The sequence below is a fragment of the Strongylocentrotus purpuratus genome, unplaced genomic scaffold (assembly GCF_000002235.5).
Source record: "Strongylocentrotus purpuratus isolate Spur 01 unplaced genomic scaffold, Spur_5.0 spur5_scaffold_14, whole genome shotgun sequence".
Classification (NCBI taxonomy): domain Eukaryota; kingdom Metazoa; phylum Echinodermata; class Echinoidea; order Camarodonta; family Strongylocentrotidae; genus Strongylocentrotus; species Strongylocentrotus purpuratus.
Genome location: NW_022145599.1, coordinates 28,742,691 through 28,766,967, shown reverse-complemented (window position 1 = coordinate 28,766,967; position 24,277 = coordinate 28,742,691). Strand labels below are relative to the sequence as shown.

Genomic DNA, 24,277 nt, shown 5'->3' with positions numbered 1-24,277 from the left:
AAAGGTACAAACTTGAATTCACTCATACTTAACATAGCCATTTCGTGCTTTGTCATAATGAGAAATTGGAACCTTGAATAGCCTATAGGCTTTGTGGATATAAGTTATTTCTTACAATTGTTATATATTGTAGTGAATACTTGTGTCATCCTTAAATATAAAGATGCAACTTTTCATTAAAAAAAGACGAAATACTTACTGCACTTGTTTTCATCACTGCCATCATTACAATCATCAATAGAATCGCATCGAGCAGTAGAAGTATAAAAAGTTCCATCGGAGCAAACAAAGAGGTCTGTTAAATTTTATAGAAATATAAAGCAAAAAAAAATTGATACTATGATTATGAAGGTAACAATAATTATGATGACTGCATAGCACTACTCTCGACCATGATACTGATAATTTCATAAATGACACACACACAAAAATGTATAGCAAGAATGTTTAAAATCTATATATAATTTTTTTGCCCAGCATTCTTAGGCCAACGGATAGGAGCAGGAAGAAAAATACAGAATAAACAGAACTATACAACGTGCATGGTTCCGTGTGGTCCTTATTCTATGGGAGTGTGTATCGGACGCGTTGAGTAGTATATACTCTATTGAAATTTTTGAAACTCTACCTTGATTACAATATAATGACACTGAGACACCTAACAAACAGAATAAAGTATATTTTGGTGATTGGTACACTTTTGTCTCTGCTAGCATGAATAGGTCCTAAATATGGCTCTAGGACACCTGCCCCCCGGATAACCAACCCCAGTCAACTACCCCCGAGGACAACTACCCCCCACGGCAACCACCCTCAGGACGACTTCCCCCCGGACAACTACCCCATAGGACAAATTCCCCCGTACAACTACCCTCTAGGACAACCATTCTCTGCGACAACTACCCCCTGGACAACTTTCCTTGGGGTAGTTGACTGGGGGTGGTTATCCAGGGGGTGGATGTCCAGGGGCAAGTGTCCGGATACGCCTAAATATATGTGAATTTCGTCATTCCTGCAACTGGCTGATGTAGATGAATGAATAACCAAATGATGTTAGTATCACCGAAAGGACTCAAATACTATTTAATAACCCAATCCATAGAGAAAACAATGTTTTTGTTACTATTCTTCACAGCAAAATGTTAAAATCCACTCAGGAATAATCAATCACTTTAGAGTGAATACTTAATTTTGAAAATGCTTTTGAATTTAATTTTCTGCTACTTTCTTTACATGTTTTATAAAGAGGTGTCAATGTGGATAGGATTCGCAATTAGATTCCCGCTACAGCACTTTTCTATCCTTTGACAAGACTTAATCAAAATTTGGCGCTCTTCAGCCGGTTGTAGTAAATTGGATCCGGCAGGAATCTATTCCTTGAATGCTGCTAGGCTAAATCCAGGGTATGTAATTTGCAGGTGCCTTATAAAGCATCTGCTAGGATAGGTATGTGCACATCATAAAAATGCATGCAGCTTTTAAAATATTACTAATAAATAAGATAATAATTACAATAATAATACTAATGATACTAATAATAACAACAACAATATTAATGATTTAAAAAAATGTCTTACAAACAGCCCTCTTTGTAATATTTTGAAAGAAAACAAAGCAGTTTTATTTGTATCATAGAATTTGTTCTCTATTTGGCTTAGATGTCATCCCAAAGTTTTTTTTAAAATACAATTGAATGTGGTTTAATATTTTGTTTGTTAACTTTACCATCTTGCAAGTAGAGTCCAATATCGATGCTAAAAGCTCCTGAATCGTAATACCGGTAGTCATCGGCCACAAATTCAATAAAGAGCTTATCTCCTTCAACGACGGTAAAATATGGGTTGTACAGGGATGTAAAGCCAGTGAAATTGACTACAGTGAAGCCATCAGCATCATGGCCTTGTCCTATCTTCAAAGTATCATAGTAGTCGAGGTACAACTCGTCGATCGTCACAGCGAAAGAGAAGTTGCCTCCAGCTGATGAATTTGCCTGGAAGAGCCAAAGGATGGAGGTGTTGCCATAGTAGCTATTTGGATAATTTGGTGAGTACAGGTGTAGATGTTCTCCTTTGTCCAGCTCATGTACTGTGTGGAACAATATATTTATTTATTCATTTAATATCCAGGAAAAGACATACAGAGATCCAAGATTTACCCCAAATGAACAAATGCTATTAATTTTAAGCTTTTTTTTTTACACACACTGATGCACCCTCAACCATCCCACATACAGACGGACAAATATTTAAGTAAAAATTACAAGGACGTAATTTAGGAATAGATTCCAAAACAGGTTATGAAGGGCAAGAACCACTTAATGACTAAAATACTTGTCACACTAAAGGATGAAATTTACATTGTGAATATCAGCAACCTTTGATAAGAGACAGTTCCAATGTGAATATTTCAAGCAATTATTTTGGGGTTGAACACTGAAGAGCATACTTTGCGTATTAGATATATAGCTATAGAGCTTACATCACAGAAAAGGTATTCATAGTCAGATCTAAAAAAAAATTCAGACTATCCATATTTGCTCTTGTGGAAAGATTAGACTATAAAAGATGAATGAGGCATGAAATATCAAGAAAAAAGAGGCATGCTCTCACATACCATGGAATGCGCTATATAAATGTAACTTATTGTTATCATGATTATGAAGTAATTATATATCGATGCATACCAAGGAAGCACAACGGAAGTATGGTAGTGGTACTGTGAACTCTCTTCTAAAACTTAAAGAGAAACACCCTGAAGAGACCAAACAAGGGAGCAATATTATAAGCTGGGTGCAACAGTGCACCTCTGGGTATAATAGGTAAGAGTTGAAAGCTGAATGGTTCATTTCTGCACCCTGAGAGACACTGTTATTATAAAAAATAAGGGTAGTAATTTGAACCTTTCAACCTTTTCAACATTTTATTATATCAGGTACTTACATGAATCAAGCCCGTTATTCCACATTATGACATATCGGTACAAATCTTTCTACTTGAAGGTCACGTCCTGTTACAGTCTAAAGGCATTTATGTTTAAAGTCAAAAGTTATTAAATGCAACCAAAAAAAATAAGAAAACTTGTACGAATTCCATCTCTTTTCAACCAACAATCATGTTCCAATATGAACAGTAAAGGGATCCTTTATGTGTTTCTTCCTAATCTCTACATGTATTTGATTATTTTTATATTATGAGATTTCTGATAACATCACTTAAATCATCTCTTTTTACTTACTGCATGATGCCTCATCACTACTGTCTCTGCAGTCTGGTATCACATCACATACAGCAGATCCATTGACTGCCCATGGGCCTGTCTTGCATTGGAAAGGATCTGTATTTTACAACAAAAGAAAAAAAAAAGTATAGACTAAGATAGTATGCCTTAAAAGTCCAAATGTGACCAGGCAACAAAAACATCCTAAAAGAGGAGATTCTCAGCTTCAAATGATATATAAATCATCCCAATATGATGTTCCTAACCCAGTGAAAAAAATGAGGTAACCATTTTAGTATAAATTGTTACTTGAGAAAACTAAAATCTGTAGTATATTCAAGCATGCCGACCCACAAAGAAATGTGCAAGATGGCAAAAGGAGGATTATAACTCTCTATCATCAAATTGTCCTAAAACATAGCATACCAATTAATTACACGCTGTTTTTTTATTTAGACCAAGTATCAATGCAAGAACATTTTAAAGATATAGGAAATAAAAATAATACCAGTAGCCATGGTCATATGAAAACAATTATTACAACAACAAAAAAGATCAGACAAACATCGACAAGTCTACAAAAAACTGCTCAAAATACCACTTTTAGATTATTTGGTGCTTCCAGATTTTGAATTAATGTAGAAGGTATCGTGGTCGAGTGGATAAGTCGCCGGACTGTCGATCACAAGGTCAGCGGTTTGGGTCCCGCCGCGGCACTAATGTCCTTTGGCAAGACATTGATCTACATTTGCCACACTCAGCCTAGGTGATGTAAATGGCTACCTGGCAGGAATTCATTCCTTGAAATGCTGGAGCGTTGTATACGGCAGCTAGGCGTAAGCAGGGGTAATAATAAATGCGCCTCGGAATAGAATTTCTAGATAGACGGTGCTATAGAATTGCCTATTATTATTATTATTATTAAGGTATACTCACAACATACTTGACAATCAAATTCGACCATTCCGACCTATTGCACCTCTATGAACCTCTAATTGAAAACCACACCATGCAACTCTTGGTTGGTTTTGTGGTGCATGGTAACTAACACATTTTCATTTGACCATGAAAAAATATGTGACAGACTTATTGCAGTACTTTTTCAACAGACTTAAAAAAAGAAAAGAATTACAATGAATTTTGAAGAGAATTCAAAGAGCTGGGGCCCCCAAATTATCTTGAAGGTGTTTACCAGTTGTTGAGTTGCCCTGATAGCAGACTGACGTCTTAAAGACGTCATAAATTGGTCGTAAAGTGGTAAACACGTCGTACGTCGTATGGACGACGTAATTACGACGTCATTATGACGTCTTTATAAGACTATTTTTTCCAAGATAATTTTTGTCGAATTAACGACGTCATAAAGACGTCATTTTGACGTCTTTAAAAGACTATTTTTGTCATATAAACGACGTGATAATGACGTCATTATGACGTCTTTAAAAGACTATTTTTTCCAAGATAATTTTTGTCGTATTAACGACGTCATTTTTCGTCTTTAAAAGACTTTTTTTCCAAGCTTATTTTTGTCTTATTGACGACGTGATAACGACGTCATTATGACGTCTTTAAAAGACTATCTTTTTCAATGTAATGTTGTCGTATTGACGACGTGATAACGACGTCATTATGACGTCTTTAAAATACTATTTTTTCCAAGCTAATTTTTGTCGTATCGACGACGTCATTATGACGTCTTTAAAAGACTAATTTTTTCATTGTAATGTCGTCGTATTGACGACGTGATAACGACGTCATTATGACGTCTTTAAAAGACTATTTTTTCCAAGCTAATTTTTGTCGTATCGACGACGTCATTATGACGTCTTTAAAAGACTATTTTTTCCAATGTAATGTTGTCGTATTGACGACGTGATAACGACGTCATTATGACGTCTCTAAAATACTAATTTTTCCAAGCTAATTTTTGTCGTATCGACGACGTCATTTTGACGTCTTTAAAATACTATTTTTTTCCAAGCTATTTGTTGTCGTATTGACGACGTCATTACGACGTCATTATGACTTCTTTTAAAGACTATTTATTCCAAGATAATTGTTGTCGTATCGACGACGTCATTACGACGTCTTTAAAAGACTATTTTTTCCAATATATTTTTTGTCGTATTGACAATGTCATTACGACGTCATTATGACCTCTTTTAAAGACTATTTTTCCAAGATATTTTATAGTCGTAAGGACGACGTTATAACGACGTCATTGTGACGTCTCTAATAACTTTTTTTTTCAAGATAATAATTGGGTTAAGACTACAACATCTAATATGAGCATAAGTCAAAGTAAATAGGGCAATAATCAGAATTAAAAATAGGGAACAACCCCCCCCCCCCTCAATTGTCATTAGTCATTAATAGTGGACCAATTTCACACCAAGGTCTGCAATATCGATCAAGACTATACATGCTCGCATCTAGTTTGCTATTTCAAACGGGAATGTGTACGTACGTGTGTGTACAGGTACATTCAGCACTCAAGGCAATGCGTAGGACTACAATGCATTGCATTGCACTATACGATGTGTGTATGTAATGTATTTGAATTCAGAGTGAAAAAGCCGTTGCAAGAACTATCATCCTCCTGAATACTCTCGTTTTCTCCTGCAAATTTACAGTATGGGTAAGTCCTAGAATTACCTAATTTATTTACGAAAAGTACATAAATCTATAGTTACTGTTTTTTATTCTGAAAAGTTGATATGTAGACTCTTTGTTACTGTAATGCATGATCTTATGTCAGTGATAGTGAGCTCGGACTTTAAACATTTGCTGACTAGATTCGAAATGTATGATCCCATATATGTATTTTTATGTAGGGTTTTGATTGATGGGATGCATGGCATGGGGCATCATTTAAAGCAAAAAAGTTTACTCATTTGCCTACACATGGGCTGCATGGCTTTAAAGGGAAATCCAACTCGAATATACAACTGCTCTAAAACTGAAAGAAAGCAGAAAAATAAGAGAAGCAAACTGATGAAAGTTTTGGCACTAGGTAGGTCTAGAATCTACTGCTAAGTCACACCTAAGATGGATAATACATGCAGTCACTCCTTTATTCCAAGCAATACTGTAGATCTACTACTAGTTCAGAATCATATCCAGACTTTTTGACCAGTGACCCATGGCGTGGCCGGTGAGAGTCCTAAAAATCTAAAACATAGGTCTAGATCGGCCTACCCCAAATCAAGCAAATATTCATGAAATGTTCAAATAATGCCGGTCATGATTTAAAAGTCGTTATGTTTCTAACCTGTTTCTGGTCAATTTTTCTTATTTTGGGGGGAGTATTTTTCGGGAAAAACGTTGATTGTAGTATACACTTTCTGACAGGTTGCACGGCAAACCGCTGCACAATACAAGTGCATACAGATGGAGGGTTGCGGGGGCACGTAAGTCTGCGTGAAGTGATCTACCTCCTCATTGTACGGTAGATAACTTCACACAGGCGTGCACCCGCCCGCAACCACCATTGGTATGCACTTGTAATGTGCAGCGGTTTACAGTGAAACCTGTGAGAAAGTGTACTATAGTACCGGCCCAGGCCCAGATGTTTGAAAATTGAACATTGCGTGTCGATACGTAGAGGAATAAAGCAGTGACTTGTGTCACAAACATGTAACCTTAAACAATTTGTTTCTACAGTCTTTAGACAGCAAATTTAGCTTATAGGCTACCGTATACAGAAATCTTAACTGGAAATAATCGGTTAGACCTGTAAATGGTAAACAAAATTCTTTCCCCACAGGCTGTTCAAAGAAGCTTGTAGTATTTGTGTTGCACATGCATACATTATCAACCTTTCATTTTGTTTTAACTTTATTCATTTTCTCATTTATTTGTAGGCATCTTTTTTTAACATCTTTCGTCAAAGAAGTGGATTCAAAGCACATTGTGGCCTCAGTATATTGATGTGAAACCATGCAGAAAATGCTACTTTCTCTCAACCTTGTGGATGTTCCCTACTTCCCTAAGGATCAGCAGCCTCTTGAAACAGGTGAAGCCATTATCGGTAAATGTGTACATGTACTTGTATTATTTCTGTACATTTATTTGTCATATTGTGCATGATCACTGAGACACTGACGAATTAGACACTACATAATGGTTCATTTCATTTGAAAGGCTTATTTCAGTTATTTGTCCTAAGTTTCAAATATATTTATAATTCAATTAATTTTAGATCACTAAAACCTGCAGGTATGTTGCAATAACCGACAATATTATGTGAGTTTCAAACAGTGTTTTTTTACCCTACAGCATAGGTCAAGGAGCTTTCATTCTACCCTCATCAGCAAACTACAGGAATGCCAGTTTTCAGGCAATAGCCTGAATTCAGGCCCTGAGGAGTTATTTTCATACCATAGTTTAGGTTTTTTGTGTACAAGCTAGCTCATTCTAGGTGATTTTTCAGGTCCTCTGATCAATTCTAACTGGCATCCCTGAAACTAGAATTGTATTGATAATTAACCAAACAAAATCCTGAATCACGTTTTGCATTGCCCACAAATGTTTAAAACCCAAAGGTGTGTTGACTTTATGTTTGTGAGCAATAAGAAATTATTTCTGATAAATCTTACCAAGCAGTACTTTTCTGACAGAATTAATTATTTATGTTCCAGTTTTAAAATATATGAAAGTTTTTCTTAAATTGTATTCCTTTCTTTTTGCTTTATTCATGCATTAGAATTCCTTGCGTCTATGTTCCTTGGATTTGAAAACAGTGCATAATGCAGGAGATTCCACCCAAAAGCTAACCCACAAGTCCAAGCTGAAGTGGAATATTTCGCAAAATTTGATCTACACTCACCCGATAGCTTTACTGCTAGAGAAAGGTTATTTTTTCACTTCATTATACTTTATAGAGAGAGATTGGGGGGGGGGGGGGGGGGGAGGGGGAGGGGGAGGAGTGAGGTGTAGCCACAAACCTGAATGGATAAGCTGTAGAACTGAAATTTCCAGTCATGTTACTTGCAATTTTAATGAATTACAGGATTTACGAACTGACATAATAACGATTTGGGTAAAAGTCTAAAAGATTCCAGTATTTTGAGGATATTTGTAATTACTATTCATGAAGTTGACCTGTTTCATAATGTCTCATGCTCACCCCCCTCCCCCCACCCCATCCACTTCATATCAGTTCTTAAAACATGTTGCAAATTATATATACATTGTAAGTTGGTAATAGAGAAAAATTGAGTGAGGTAAATGCAATACAAATCGAATCCATTATTAAGCAATTAAGACTTGTTCAGGTACGGCACGTGAACCTCCACAAATTTAAAAAATGATGCAGTTTGGTTTTATGTGTAAAGTGAATGGCAACAAAGGACCTACCGGTGCGTGTCTTTGTATGTTTTGGACTGCGCAAATTCAGTGAGCTCTTTTTAATAATATACACTATGTAAAGCGTATTGAACTCTATGTCAGCATTTAAAAAACTCTGCGATTTTGACTGTTTTGCAGCATCATATCTGAGCAAGCCTTAACGGGACGTGGTAAAATTGTTCAGATGAGAGACAATTGTGCTAAGGTATTGACTTCAATGCTATATGTACACTTAAAGATAATCTGAAAGTTTGAGTGAAAAAAGACCATTATTGATGATAAAAATTGGGAACAACTGATCTGATCGATTCCTTAATTCTTCCAACTATATTATTATAATTTAATTAAATTTTAGGTGAATGTAAATCATCACAAAGAAAAGAATTGGCTCTAATACCTTAGATTTTTAAAGGCCTGTTTTATATCTTATTTTCATGGAAAAACGGTTGGGGGAAAATTCAAAAATTTATTGGGAGAATGAAGTGTTAAAGAGTGACACACAGTGGCGCCTTCAAAGAAAACCATAAATATCTTTGTGGTTTGAGAATTTTTTGGTAGTTAAAAGTATAAAATTCTTGGATTGTATCTGTGATTTTGAGAGCACTATATGGCTTACCTTTATTGAATTCGCTGTTAAAATTTAAGTTAAATTAATATTTTGTGAAACTCCCCCCAGGAGTTTCAAACGTGCCAAATGAATGTTGTGACATTAGCAATAGAATGTATCTCTTTGTGCTAAACTTGTTCAGCATGTTTGCTATTTTATCTTAAACTTGGAAATATCTTCTGAATAATTATTGCACAGTCACCTTCGAATTGCCCAACAAAGCCACTCGTACTGGCGGGAATGTTATCTGATATAAATTGTATTTTTATACTTGAACTTCAGCTTCTGTATTTGCAACAATTTTTTTTTGGATGATATTTATAAAATATGAATGTTGCCACTAATGCCTTTTCTTGTATTTAAGTCATGTGCCAGTAAGAAGCAGGTTTCTAGCACAGAAAATAGGTACAGTTGAGCTGATATCTGCACAGTTTTCCAATATGCTGTATCGCCAAATGTGAACATTGTGGTTTCAACGGGCAAGCAACCATCATCAGAAAACTCTGCAGGTATCAGTGAAGCTGTCCCTGTTCCCCTTGCTGCCAACTTGTTCCTTTTGAGTGTAAGAAATAACTTAGCTAAGCCATGTGTTTATCATTTGTGCCATTTTTCTCTTGTGTGTGATTTAGATTGTATAGTTTTATACTTTATACTGAATTCTTGCCATAAACTTAGATATTCCCCTTGTATGTAACAAGTATTGATCTTTCATGCTCAGGAATTGTTTCCAACAACCTTTTGTTTTATGTTATAGTCTTTATCTGCATTAAAGTATTGGGGTTGTGAGGAGCAGTGTTGCAGCATGGAGAAGAAATAGAGCTGCACTGATGAATGCCCAGCTTTCCACTATGCTGTTTTGCTGAATATGAGGAACTTCCCCAGTCTGATGTTTTCTTGTCTACTAAACAACTGCGGGTATCAGTGTAGCTTTACCTAGTCTCTATGCTGCTAACCTGCTTCTCACAACCGCAAGACTTATAAGTTAAGCCAATATATATCATAGTTTCTTGTAACTGAATTAAATTTGAAATGAAATAGCACAATTTATAACGAAACAAATATCTTTGTGATGGCCTGTTAACTTTCTTAAAATCAATTATGAGACTGACAGAAATACACTAGGTATTTATACAGCATGTTTTGGAAGAAGTTTCAGGATGGTGATGGAAAGATTTTGTATTTATAGAAGACAAGTTAGATAAAAGAAGGTATAAACATAAGTATTCTATATTTTTATTATCCATTTTCATACCATATAAATGAACATTAAAAATATGAAAATTACTTTCTGTCTGGCATGTGTATATATTATGTGATGCAATATCTGTTGCTCTATTTTTACTGTGTGAATGTTCAGAATGTATTCATGAAGTGACTTTTACACTTTCTTCCTTCATCAGGTGGTCATATAGATGTCATTTAGAGGACACAAAAGACGTAAAGATCATGTAAGGATAAAAGGTACATCGAAATGACCAGTAAGATGTAAATATCACGTCAAAATTTGATGTCCATACAACATATACACGACGTCTGTAGGACGTCTTTCTTGGGTAAAAGTTGACGTCTTAAAGACGTCTTTCTTGGACCAATAAGACCAGAAAAAAATATGACGTCCATACGACGTCTTCCATGGTACAAGTTGACGTCTTAAAGATGTCTTTCTTTGACTAATAAGACGTTAAAATCACGACAAAATATGACGTCCATACGATGTCTTTCTGTAGTACAAGGTGACGTCTTAAAGACGTCTTTCTTTGACCAAAAGATGTAAATATGACGTCCATACGACGTCTTTCTATGGCACAAGTTGACGTCTTAAAGACGTCTTTCTTTAACTTATAAGACGTAAAAATCACGTCATAATATGACGTCCTCATGACGACGTGCGCGGGTGCAAAATCATGTCTTTTTGACGTCGTGTTATGTCGTCTTAAAGACGTCTTTCTTTAACTAAAAGACGTAAATATGACGTTCATATGACGTCTTCCTATGGTACAAGTTGACGTCTTAAAGACGTCTTTCTTTGACTAGTAAGACGTAAATATGACGTCCATACGACGTCTTCCTAAGGTACAAGTTGACGTCTTAAAGACGTCTTTCTTTGACTAATAAGACGTAAAAATCACGTCAAAATATGACGTCCTCATGACGACGTGCACGGGTGCAAAATCATGTCTTTTTGACGTCGTGTTATGTCCTCTTAAAGACGTAGTACAAGACGTAAATATGACGTGATATTTACCAGTCTCTGCTATCAGGGTGTTTATTAATGTCTCTTTACTGTTATTTCTTGTGTGCCCTCAGCGATGCTACATTTGCAATATCATTTGTCATGATGGTAAAAGCAAACAAATTATTCTGGAGGCAATTTATGTTCCTCTATTCTAATTTTGCAATACTGGGTTAAAGTAAGCTACATTTATATGTTCTGCATGTAAGCAAGATTGGTTTTTTAAACCAGTCATAACGAATATACATAATGTATCAATTATAATTATACATCAACTAGTTTTTTATGAATTCTTTTTTATTTTGTTGAAACTTCTTCAATTTTGTATGGAATCTTGTGTGTAACAAAGACAGTATAAACATTTGCTACATGTAAATGACTAAAGGTTAAAATTTGGCATGTATTTTTGAGAAATAGAATGCTAATATGGTATATATTAACTGTAACTAGCCGGCTTGTTACTTTGTGAAAATAAGCAAATTTATAAAAAAAAAAGATTTAACAGAAGGTCAACTAACTAATTTTAGAAGAAAAAGAATTACACTTTTGACCTTACAATGTGCTAATTTGAATTCATGAAACTGAAAAGGTATTGTAAATAAAAAGTATTAAATTTGTATGTAAAATTTGTCATGTTTACCTGTGAGATAACCCAAAGATATCTCCATTTGGAAGTAGTAGTAGTTGTAGTATGAACTTGATGTAAATTCAATGAACATCTCTGACGCAGCTAGAATGCGCTCCCCCCTTGGAATTTGCTGGCTTCCACTGAAGACCTCAGAATCATTGTTGGGTACCAGACCGGCTCCAATCCGTAGGACATTACCATAAGAAAGATATCCGTAGTTGAGAGTGATAATGAATGCTACTTCCATGGAGTTAGTAAGAGCAGGGGCGCTTGAGTTGAAGAGCCACAAGGCATGTGTGTTTGAGTAACCAGGACTGAGTAGTACTCTTGTGTCTCCAAGATAAAGCGTGTGGACTGAAAGAATAAGAGACATCATTGTTTGGTTCTGTGGTCAATTTTAGACACAATGTCCTGCTTCTTTAATTGATGGTGGTCACGAATCCTACCCAAGAAATCAACACTTTGCAGAGGCTTACCTGTACAAATTTGACAGCATTTCAATTTTTAAAGTAATTGACATTTATGTCCTTTCAGTAATATTCATCAAGATATATACACACTGAACAAGCTTGGGTAACAAGGATTCCTGGTAGAAGGAATTGACTCCCACAAAGCCGTTTGTTGTGTGTCAAATTAAGAAATCACCATTCTTTCATTTTCCTTTAAAATAGTCATCTCAACGGTTATTCTAACACTCTATTGTATTGCCTATATTAGGCAATTGAAATTATATAGGTTAATGACTACCACAAAGCAGTTGTGTGGTAAAGAGATCATTCTTTACTACATAATGCGAGTAAAACCAAACTGTTTTGGGTGCTGCTATGAAGAGCAGTGGACTGAAAGGTTATTTTGATACTTCTTGTAAGTTTTTTAATGATTTGAAAGAGGCTTTAATACATGAATAATCACAACAAAAAGAAATCTTTATATTTCCATCATTGCAGAAGATACACTGACTAGTAAAACATTTTACCTTAGATCAAAATATACCGTAGGCATTTGCCTATACTCGGACTTTGCTATGAGGCAGTCACCCAAAGAAGATGCATGGGGAACGCACAGCCCGCGCATTGAAAATTTGCAAGTTGCGTTCTCGTTCGTCAAGCCCGCTAGACCAACGCTATGCATTCAACGTCATTTGCGCTGTGTGTCGGGGAATAAGTGTGCACGGAGCATGACGCACTTTATAAAATAGCTCTAGTATTTTATGCATCGTGACTGGTCAAAATGCATCACATGACATGCAACATTTTTTGTGCACTGCATGTGTGCAAAAAAAGCCCAACAAAAAGTATCATTGCACGCTAGCAACACGCTATGCATGGGCGCACAACGATGCACTGACCTTATTTTCTAATTTTTCAATACGCAGGCCATACGTCGTCTATGTGTGACCGGGCCATAAGAGACAAACCTGTATGTTGAATTATAACCGTCATAGATAATATTTCACAGACTATAAAAAACAAAAACAATATTCAAATAAAGTGAACATAAAATTACCACAGCCGGTTTCATCACTGGCGTCTGGACAATCTACACTGAGATCACACAGAGAGGACTGGTTGACTGCATGAAATCCATCATTGCACACAAAGAGACCTAAACACCAGCAATAAATGTAGAAGGGAGTTATCAGTTCATTGGCTCTGCAAGATACATACACTGTACATGTCCCGAGTTTGATAGTAATCCATCAGTCAGTATTGACAATGCATTCAAAAGCTATTTTTGCATACATAATGTACCCTATGACCTTTCACCTCGTGACCCCAACATCTAATCAATTCATTGGCTCTGCCGTTGCCTTAGTTTGGCGGTAATTCATCAATCGGTTCTTGTGATAACGTGATCACAAGCTATTTTTGCATATATAATGAGCCCTGTGACCTTTGACCTCTTGACCCTAAAAGTGGCAATTGGCAAGTGTAGACCAATGTCTTGCCAAAGGACATTACCGGTAGTGCCGTGTAGGGGATCGAACCCACGACCCTTGAATTTCAAGTAAAGTGCTTAAACCTTTCTCTACTATAGGTTACAGATTGTTAAAAGAATTACCTTCAAGGGAACGGGGTGTAATCGCCAGGTTGAAATGTGAATAACTATAGGAGCTTGTGAAATCCACGTGCATCTCTGATGACTGAATGAGCCTTCTTGCCCTGTTAGACGGGTGGTCATCATTGGTAAATCGAAATTCGGAATCATTACTGGGGACAAATCCAGAGCCAATACGAAGTACGTTGCCATAGCTTAAATAAATGTCGCTAATGTACACAAAGAAGGCAATGTTACCAGTATCGCTTTGTGAAGAATTGATATTGAATAACCATGTTCTGATGTAAGGTCTACTGTATGATCCATAACTGTAAAGAAAGTGGGTTTCTCCAACAGTAAGCGAGTATTCTGAAAAAAAGTTATGAGAGAAGAAAAAAATCACATCAATATATAACACTTCATCTAAATTTGTTGTTTAAAATGTTGTTATATGCTCTTTTTCTCCTTTTTTGTTGGTTTCATTTATTTCTCATTTCCTCAAAAATGTCCATGTAAAAAAAGTACAGACTTAAATTCACTCATGTTACATAGCCACTTCACGTAATGTCAAAATGGACAAATTGGAACCTTAAAAAGCTCACAGGCTTTGGGGGTATAAATTCTTTTGAAAAATTACTTTTTATTGTAGTGAATACTTTTTCATCCTCAAATATAAAGATGCAACTTATCATTAAAAAAGATGAAATACTTACTGCAGTTGTTTTCATCACTCCCATCATTACAATCATCAATAGAATCGCATCGAGCAGTAGAATTATAAGAAGTTCCATCGGAGCAAAAAAAGAGGTCTGTTAAATTTTATAGAAATATAAAGCAAAAAAATATAAATTAATACTATGATTATGAAGGTTACAATAATTATGATGCCTGCATAGCACTACTCTTAACCATGATACTGATAATTTTATAAATGACACACACAAAAATTCGGCAACGGGATAGAAAAAAGCCTGTTCCAATCACACACACAAACAAACTGTGTAGCAGGAAAGTTTAAAATCTACATACAATTTTTTGGCCCAGCATTCTATGGGCCAACGGATAGGAGTATAAAGAAAATACAGACTTAACAGAATACCATGTGCACGTGTGGTTCTTATTCTATACAAGTGTGTATGGACATGTTGAGTAATCTATTCACAAATCAATAATTTGTTGATTTCGATATCTCTTTATTGAAGTTATCTTTGAAACTCATATCTTGATTATAGTATAATGACACTGACACGCCTAACATACAGAATAGAATATTTGTTGTGATTGGCACACTGTAATCTCCAGCAACTTTATCTATCCTGCAAATGGCAGATGTAGATAAAAGAATTGCCAAATTATGTTAGTACCGGTATTTAATATTATACAACAAAACTCCTAGATCCTTGTTATTTGATGTAAAAAGAATTCATTCAAGAAAGTTTCGTGAATGTATAATTATGGCTGACAAATAAATCTCAAGTTTAATAAGGCTTAATTTAGTGCGCACACATAGCTATACAGTAGATATAGCAAGCGCACTCACCTCTATACCCATTTACGCATAGTGCTGCGCAAGAATAGGCTCATGCTCACGCAGTATTAAGCGCTCTTACCTCTACGCGCACTACTGCGCTCTGAAAACGAGTTCAATAGTACTGGAAAATATTGCACTCCTTTTCATTAAAACGAGTGCAATAGGATCAGTAAATGAATCACACGTGACCGTGCATGACCAATCATTTGATTAGTGATCTGGGAGTGATGCTGTGTGTATCTATCGCACTCAGCCTAACGGCTTTGTGCGATAGATACACACAGCTTCAACTCGAGTGCGGATAGATCGTATAATGAACTCATGCGCATGCATCATTTGTATACTGATGGGACTCAAATGCTAATGGCCCAATCAATAGTACAGGTTCAATTTGAGAAAACAATGTTTTTGCTACTGATCTTCACAGTAAAGTGTTAAAATCCACTTAGGAGTAATCAATTACTTCAGAGCGAATACTTAATTTTGAAAATGCTTTTGAATTTAATTTTCTGTTCCTTTCTGTACATGTTCTAGAAAGAGGTGTCAATGTGGATACGATTCGATTTGATTCCCGCTGCAGCACTTTTCTGTCCTTTGACAAGACTTAATCTACATTTGGCACTCTTCAGCCGGTTGTAGTAAATGGGATCTGGGAGGAATCTATTCCTTGAATACTTGAATGCAGCTAGGCTAAAACCAGGGTATGCACTTTGCAGGTGCCTTAAGCACCTGCTAGGATCGGTATATGCACATCGTAAAAAGTTTTAGGTTTTAGGACGGGACAATTACCTCCTGGGCAATCACCCCCCCCCCCCCAGCCAATTTCCAGTGGGCAAGAAATCCCCAAGGACAATTACCCTGGAAAATTACTCCCCAAGGACAACCACCTCCTGTGGAAAATTACCCCCCCCCCAAGGACAATTACCTCCAGAAAATACTTTTTTATCAGGGTGGACTTCCCCTTTAATGAACAAGGGGGTAATTTTCGGAAGGGGGGGGGGGGTAATTATCCTTGGGCTGGTTGTCCTTGGTTGTCCTCAGGTGGAAAAGGTAATTGTTCTAGGGGGTTAGTTTTAGGGGTGAGGATAATTGTCCTCGGGGGGGTAATTGTCCACTGGGAGAATGGTCCACGGGTAATTTTCTGGAGGGTTGGTTGTCCTCAGGAGGTAAATTTCTGGGGGGTAAATTTCCGGGGGATATTGTACTTGGGGGGGGGGGGACAGTCTTCCGGGGGAGGGGGGGGGGGGGGGGGGGAGGGTAATTTTCAGGGGGTAATTGTCCTGATACGCAAAAAACTGAATGCAGCTTTTATAATATTAACATTAAATACAATAATAAAGATAATAATAACACTAATGATATTTATAATAACAACAATATTAATGATTATAAAAATAATGTTTTGCTGCAAACAGCCCTCTCTTTGTTATATTTTGAAAGAAAACTTTCAACTGTTTTTGTAATACAATTAAATGTGGTTTAATATTTTGTTTAATGACTTTACCATCTAACAAGTAGAGTCCAATATCGATTCTAAAAGCTCCTGAATCGTAATAGTCATCGGTCATAAATTCAATAAAGAGCTTATCTCCTTCAACGACGGTAACATATGGGTTGTACAGGGATGTAAAGCCAGTGAAATTGACTACAGTGAAGCCATCGGCATCATGGCCTTGTCCTATCTTCAAAGTATCATAGTCGTCGAGGTGCAACTCGTCGATGGTCACAACAAAAGAGAAGTTGCCTCCAGCTGATGAATTCGCCTGGAAGAGCCAAAGGATGGAGGTGTTGCCGTAGTAGCTATTTGGATAATTTGGCGAGTACAGGTAAAGATGTTCTCCATTGTCCAGCTCGTGTACTGTGTGGAACAATATATTTATTCGTTCATTTAATATCCAGCAAATTAAAAAAAAAAAGACATACATAGATCCAAGATTTACCCCCAATCATTTTTTAAAAAAACGGGTAATGAAGGGCAAGAACCACTTGATGACTAAAATACTTGTCACACTTAAGGATAAAATTTACATTGTGAACATCAGCAACCAATGTAAATATTTCAAGCAATTATTTATGGGATGTACACTGAAGAGCATATTACACTTTGTGTAATATATATATATATATATAGCCATAGAGAAGGCATACATAATCAGATACATAATCAGATAATCAGATCTAAAATGTTTTCAAACTAATCATACTTGCTCTTGTGGAAAGATTAGACTCTAAAACTTAAAGAAAGAGAAACACCCCGAAGATACCGAACAAGGGAGCAATATTATTAGCTGGGGTGCAACAGTGCACCTCTGGGTATAATAGGTACATATAAGAGTTGAAATCTGAAAGGTTAAATTCTGCACCATGAGAGACACTGTTATTATCAGAAATAAGGGTAGTAATTTAAACCTTTCAACCTTTTCATCATTTTATTACGAAAGGTACTTACATGAATCAAGCCCAGAATTCCACATACAAATCTCTTTCTACTTCAAGGCCACTTCCTGTTTAATACAGTGTTCATAAATGTATGTATAAGATATAAAGTTATAAAATGCAAACAAAAACATTAAGAAAACTTGTACAAATTCCATCTCATTTCGACCAACAATCATGTTCCAATATGAACAGTAAAGAGATTTTTTGAGTGTTTCTTTTCTAATTATCTCTACATGTATTTGATTATTTTTATATTATAAGATTTTGAGATATTCATATACATTACTTCAATTATCTCATTTTACTCACTGCATGATGCCTCATCACTACCATCTCTGCAGTCTGGTATCACATCACATATAGCGGATCCATTGACTGCCCATGGACCTGTCTTGCATTGGAAAGGATCTGTTTTTTACAATAAAAGAAGAAAAACAGTATAGAATAAGATAGTATGCCTTAAAAGTCCAAATGTGACCAGGTAACAAAAACCTATCAAAAAGTGTCCAGATATTATTTTCTAGTTTAACCTTTATTGTACTGGGGGGAGGGGGGGGGGGCCTGAGAGGTCCCCTCAACATTTTCGGAGATTGCGCTGCAACCGCTTGGAATTTTGAATTGTCGTTTCAAAACTTTTTTTCCCTCAAGTCTTACGCACATTTTTGAAACCATTTTCGTCGAAATCGGATATACCTGTAAGGCGTTACATAACAATTAGTATGCGCATGTCATCAAAAATATGCTATAATGGAATATATTCATGTACAAGCAGAAAGGTGAATACAGGTTTAGATGTATTTCTTCCTAAGTGGGAGATATGAATTGATATCAAATTACTTTTATATGTTTCTCAAAGTAACTTGATGTATTCCAGAACAAAAGTATACATTATAAATAAAATTGATATAATAAGAAATAAAAAATAATAAAATACAAAAGAAAATAAATATTTGAAAATCGCATCAAATTTGCATAAATTATTATCAATAATCACATCAAAATAACTATTTTGTGTTAGAAAAGATGTTTCATATGAATGAGTTTGAATTAACATTCAAAAAGTGGAATCTGACAATTCTTAATTGTAATGATTCTAGTTCCCTGAATATTTCCAGATTTGATATTTATGAATGCATATTCGTATTTCATGCAAATTAACCTATGCATTTTCAAATATCATAAAAATAATGTAACCTCATGAATTTGAGATGAAGAAAACATTCATTCAATACATTTTCAACATTCTTCACAAGTCTACAGACAAATATGTAGTTTTCTATAAAATGCATAAAATTAGCATTTTACATAATTAATCAGGCTATAATGACAAAAATTTGCATATTAGGAAAAAACTAATTATACCATCTTGTTCCTTACGTAAATATCTACAAACATGCACATTTTTGTGTTCATTGGACTTTTGACGGACGAGATCATGGGGGGGGGGGGGGCTTCCCAGACCCCATGATCTCGTCCGTCAAACCAGACCCCCCCCCCCACCCCAGTCACGAATTGCTCAAAATAGCGCAGTACAGTAAGGGTTAAGCTTTGGTCACAACAGTAGCCTGCTTGTTGGCCGGGCGGCGAGTTTTGAGCCAATTTCGCTCGGGCACCGAGCGACGGCCGCCCAGGCACCAGTTGCTTTTAGGGCATTGCTTGGTCGCTGCTGAAGTTTTAGCGCGGAGTTAAAATTTGGGCTGTGTCTGCTCACTTTCACTCGTCGCCCAAAGTACACTGACCTAATGGAGCGTTCGCCGTCGAGCGATTTAGATAAAAAATCGAAGCGGTAGGTCAAAGGTTGCCAAGCTGTCGCTGCCCGGTCGCCGCTGGGAGATCAGTCGGTCACTGGGCGGCGAGTCCAAAATCGGTTGGCAGCCTTTGACCTAGCGGCTTCAATTTTTGACATAAATCGCTTGACGGCGAATGCTCGATTATTTTGGAGCCCTGCCGATCACCCACCGGCTTCCGGGCAATATCTTAAAAACAGCTGGTGGCCGATGGGAGACCGCTCGGGAATCATTGGGTCATCAGTCGGTCACTGCCGGGACACCGCCCGGAGAAGCTCCCCAATATTACCCAGTTTTGACCTAAAATGGACAGGCGACCAACAGGGAATCGACAGGGCACCACCCAGGCATCGCTGGCGCTCTACAGCCTGCTTAACTTCTCCAAAAATCTTTGGGCGATGTCTAAATTCGACCGAGCAGGCTACTAATCGGTCGGTCACGGCTCTGAGTTGTGACCATAGCTTTAGGTCAGATCCTAAAACAGGAGATTTTCAGCTTAAAATGACATATAAATCATCCCAATATGATGTTCCTAACCCTGTGAAGAAAATGAGGTCTCCATTCTAATATAAAATGTTACTTGAGAAAACAAAAATCTATAGTATATTCAAGCATGCTGACCCACAAAGATTTGTGCAAGGTGACAAAAGGAGGATTATAACTCTTTGGCGATTTCTGTGAAAGATCACCAAATCGTCCTAAAACGTAGCATACCAATTTATAAGCACACGCTGATCTTTATTTAGACCAAGTATCAATGCAAGAGCATTTTCAAATTATAGGAAATTTAAACATATTTGTGGCTTATACCTAGTAAATAAGATCGATTGATCGATCTGTATTGAAAAGCAAGTCAGAAAAAATCTTGGAAACCAGCGGGACTTGAACCTGCATCTACTGCTTGCTGGGCAGGGACTCTACCACCAGGCCATCACTGGTCCATGGCACAGTCACAATGAACTAGAACAAATACCTAAGCTCTCCTGATTCATTCTGACTCATTAATATTCATTAGTCCGCCATAGGACAATAACTTTTTTAAATGTAATGCTTCCTGGGAGAAATTTCAATCATTTAAACATATTTGTGGCTTACACCCAGTAAATAAGATCGATTGACCGATCTGTATTGAAAAACAAGTCAGAAAAAGTCAGAAAAAGTCCTGCTGGTTCCAAGATTTTTTTTCAATTGATTTTATTTACTGGGTGTAAGCCACAAATATGTTTAAATGATTGAAATTTCTCCCAGGAAGCACCACATTTATAAAATAATACCTGTAGCCATGGTAATAACAAAGCAATTACTGTAAGTTTGTTAATCTTATTTTCGCGCGATTAATTTTTCACGCCGTTCAGCTCAGCTCAGAGTCTCAGTGAAGATTTGAATTTGAAAATTACCGTTTGGCCTATTCGCCTTCTACCACTAGATGGCAGCACACATTTGGAAAATGAAGGCCTTTGGGTCTTCTTTAAAAGTGACTGCTTATCTTTGAAGGCTTATTTTCAGCGACTGCTTATCTTGAAGGCTTATTTTCTACTGACTGCTTAATAAGCAGTCAACATTTTTGGACTGCTTATATGAAAGTCTTTGAAGGCTTAGCTCTCGCAAACTAATAAGCAGTCGAAGACTAAAACAAGCCTTCGAAGGCTTATGAAGTCTTTGAAGGCTTTGTGAAGGCTTAGCGAAGGCTTATCGAAGGCTTATTAAGCAGTTTTCTTTGGTAAGGGATGTTTATATTTTTGTGGGTGTTCTAAAATTTGTGGACACCCACTCTTGCGAGAAATCCGCGAAAATTAATGTACCGCGGATATTTCTGCGTGTACAGTACTACAACAACAAATCAGACAAACATCAACAAGTCTACAAAAAGCTCCTTAAAATACCACTTTTAGATTATTTGGTGCTTCCAGATTTTGAATTTATGGTATAATACTCACAGCATATACTAAATACCGGTACTCAAATTTGACCATCCCGACCTATTGCACCTCTATGAACCTCTAATTGAAAACCACACCATGCGACTCTTGGGTGGTTTTGTGGTACCTGGTAACTAACACATTTTAAATTGTCCATGAAAAAATATGTGACAGACTTATTGCAGTAAGTTTTCAACAGATTTAAAAAAAACAAGACTAACAATGTTTTTCGGAGAAGAGAATGATATGTTTTTGTATACATACATGAAGTGCTATGTAGTTTATTCAAAGAGCTGGGGCCCCCAAATTATCTTGAGAGTGTTTAACCAGTGGTTGAGTTGTTTATTAATGGCTCTTTACTGTTAACTCTTGTTTTAAACTTTCAAATTTACAATGTGCTAACTTGAATTCATAAACTAAAAAGTGATTGTAAAATAAAAATATTAAGTTTGAATGTAGAATATGTCATATTTACCTGTGAGATAACCCAAAGATATCTCCATTTGGAAGTAGTAGTAGTTGTAGTATGAACTTGATGTAAATTCAATGAACATCTCTGACGCAGCTAGAATGCGCTCACCCCTTGGAAATTGCTGGCTTCCACCAATGACCTCAGAATCATTGTTGGGTACCAGACCGGCTCCAATCCGTAGGACATTACCATAAGAAAGATATCCGTAATTGAGAGTGATAATGAATGCTACTTCCATGGAGTTAGTAAGAGCAGGAGCGCTTGAGTTGAAGAGCCACAAGGCATGTGTGTACGAGTAACCAGGACTGAGTAGTACTCTTGCGTCTCCAAGATAGAGCGTGTGAACTGAAAGAATAAGAGACATCATTGTTTGATTATGTGGTCAATTTTAGACACAATATCCTGCTTCTTTAATTGATGGTGGTCACGAATCCTCTCCAAGAAATCAACACTTTGCAGAGGCTTACCTGTACAAATTTGACAGCATTTCAATTTCAAAGTATTAAATTGACAATTATGTTCTTTCAGTAATATTCATCCAGATGTATACACACTGAACAAGCTTGGGTAACAAGGATTCCTGGTAGAAGGAATTGACTCCCACAAAGCTGTTTGTTGTGTGTCAAATTAAGAAATTACCATTCTTTCATTTTCCTTTAGAAAAGTCATCTCAACAGTTATTCTAACACTCTATTGTATTGCCTATATTAGGCAATTGAAATTATATAGGTTAATGACTACCACAAAGCAGTTTGTTGTGTGGTAAAGAGATCATTCTTTACTACATAATGCGAGTAAAACCAAACTCTTTTGGGTGCTGCTATGAAGAGCAGTGGACTGAAAGGTTATTTTGATACTTCTTGTAAGTTTTTTAATGATTTGAAAGAGGCTTTAATACATGAATAATCACAACAAAAAGAAATCTTTACATTTCCATCATTGCAGAAGATACACTGACTAGTAAAACATTTTACCTTAGATCAAAATATACCGTAGGCATTCGCCTACACTCGGACTTTGCTATGAGGCAGTCACCCAAAGAAGATGCATGGGGAACACACAGCCCGCCCATTGAAAATTTGCAAGTTGCGTTCTCGTTCGTCAAGCGCGCTAGACCAACGCTATGCATTCAACGTCATTTGCTCTGTGTGTCGGGAATAAGTGTGCACGGAGCATGACACACTTTATAAAATAGCTCTAGTATTTTATGCATCGTGACTGGTCAAAATGCATCACATGACATGCAACGTTTTTTGTGCACTGCATGCGTGCAAAAAAAAAGCCCAACAAAAAGTATCATTGCACGCTAGCAACATGCTATGCATGGGCGCACAACGATGCACTGACCTTATTTTCTAATTTTTCAATACGCAGGCCATACGTCGTCTATGTGTGACCAGGCCATAAGAGACAAACCTGTATGTTGAATTATAACCGCCATAGATAATATTTCACAGACTATAAAAAAAAAAAACAATATTCAAATAAAATGAACATAAAATTACCACAGCCGGTTTCATCACTGGAGTCCGGACAATCTACACTGAGATCACACAGAGAGGACTGGTTGACTGCATGAAATCCATCATTGCACACAAAGAGACCTAAACACCAGCAATAAATGTAGAAGGGAGTTATCAGTTCATTGGCTCTGCAAGATACATACACTGTACATGTCCCGAGTTTGATAGTAATCCATCAGTCAGTATTGACAATGCATTCAAAAGCTATTTTTGCATACATAATGTACCCTATGACCTTTCACCTCGTGACCCCAACATCTAATCAATTCATTGGCTCTGCCGTTGCCTTAGTTTGGCGGTAATTCATCAATCGGTTCTTGTGATAACGTGATCACAAGCTATTTTTGCATATATAATGAGCCCTGTAACCTTTGATCTCTTGACCCTAAAAGTGGCAAGTGGCAAGTGTAGACTAATGTCTTGCCAAAGGACATTACCGGTAGTGCCGTGTCGGGGATCGAACCAACGACCCTTGAATTCCAAGTAAAGTGCTTAAACCTTTCGACTATGACACCTCTACTATAGGTTACAGATTG

The 24,277-nt window shown here is 36.6% G+C and overlaps 1 protein-coding gene and 1 long non-coding RNA gene across 3 annotated transcripts in view; one reads left to right on the top strand and one right to left on the bottom strand.

Moving 5' to 3' along the window:
* The window catches only part of LOC105443652, a 136,859-nt gene that overhangs the window by 39,966 nt on the left and 72,616 nt on the right, over window positions 1–24,277 (bottom strand). Inside the window, exons 44-54 of the mRNA XM_030985197.1 lie at window positions 23,724–23,822; window positions 22,222–22,563; window positions 18,350–18,448; window positions 17,106–17,459; window positions 14,784–14,879; window positions 14,095–14,439; window positions 13,540–13,638; window positions 12,046–12,387; window positions 3,235–3,333; window positions 1,726–2,085; window positions 200–295 (exon numbers count right to left, since the gene is read on the bottom strand). Coding sequence (XP_030841057.1) covers window positions 200–295; window positions 1,726–2,085; window positions 3,235–3,333; window positions 12,046–12,387; window positions 13,540–13,638; window positions 14,095–14,439; window positions 14,784–14,879; window positions 17,106–17,459; window positions 18,350–18,448; window positions 22,222–22,563; window positions 23,724–23,822 — 2,331 coding nt within the window. The remainder of the gene's footprint in view (window positions 1–199; window positions 296–1,725; window positions 2,086–3,234; window positions 3,334–12,045; window positions 12,388–13,539; window positions 13,639–14,094; window positions 14,440–14,783; window positions 14,880–17,105; window positions 17,460–18,349; window positions 18,449–22,221; window positions 22,564–23,723; window positions 23,823–24,277) is intronic.
* On the top strand, window positions 5,583–10,772 carry LOC105447348. 2 transcript variants are annotated; one of them, XR_004063995.1, is made up of 4 exons: window positions 5,583–5,854; window positions 7,080–7,246; window positions 7,922–8,069; window positions 10,573–10,772. It is a non-coding gene; the product is annotated as an uncharacterized LOC105447348 (long non-coding RNA). The 2 variants fall into 2 exon arrangements; XR_004063994.1 differs by lacking the exon at window positions 10,573–10,772 and having other exon boundaries at window positions 5,738–5,854; window positions 7,080–7,231; window positions 7,922–8,023.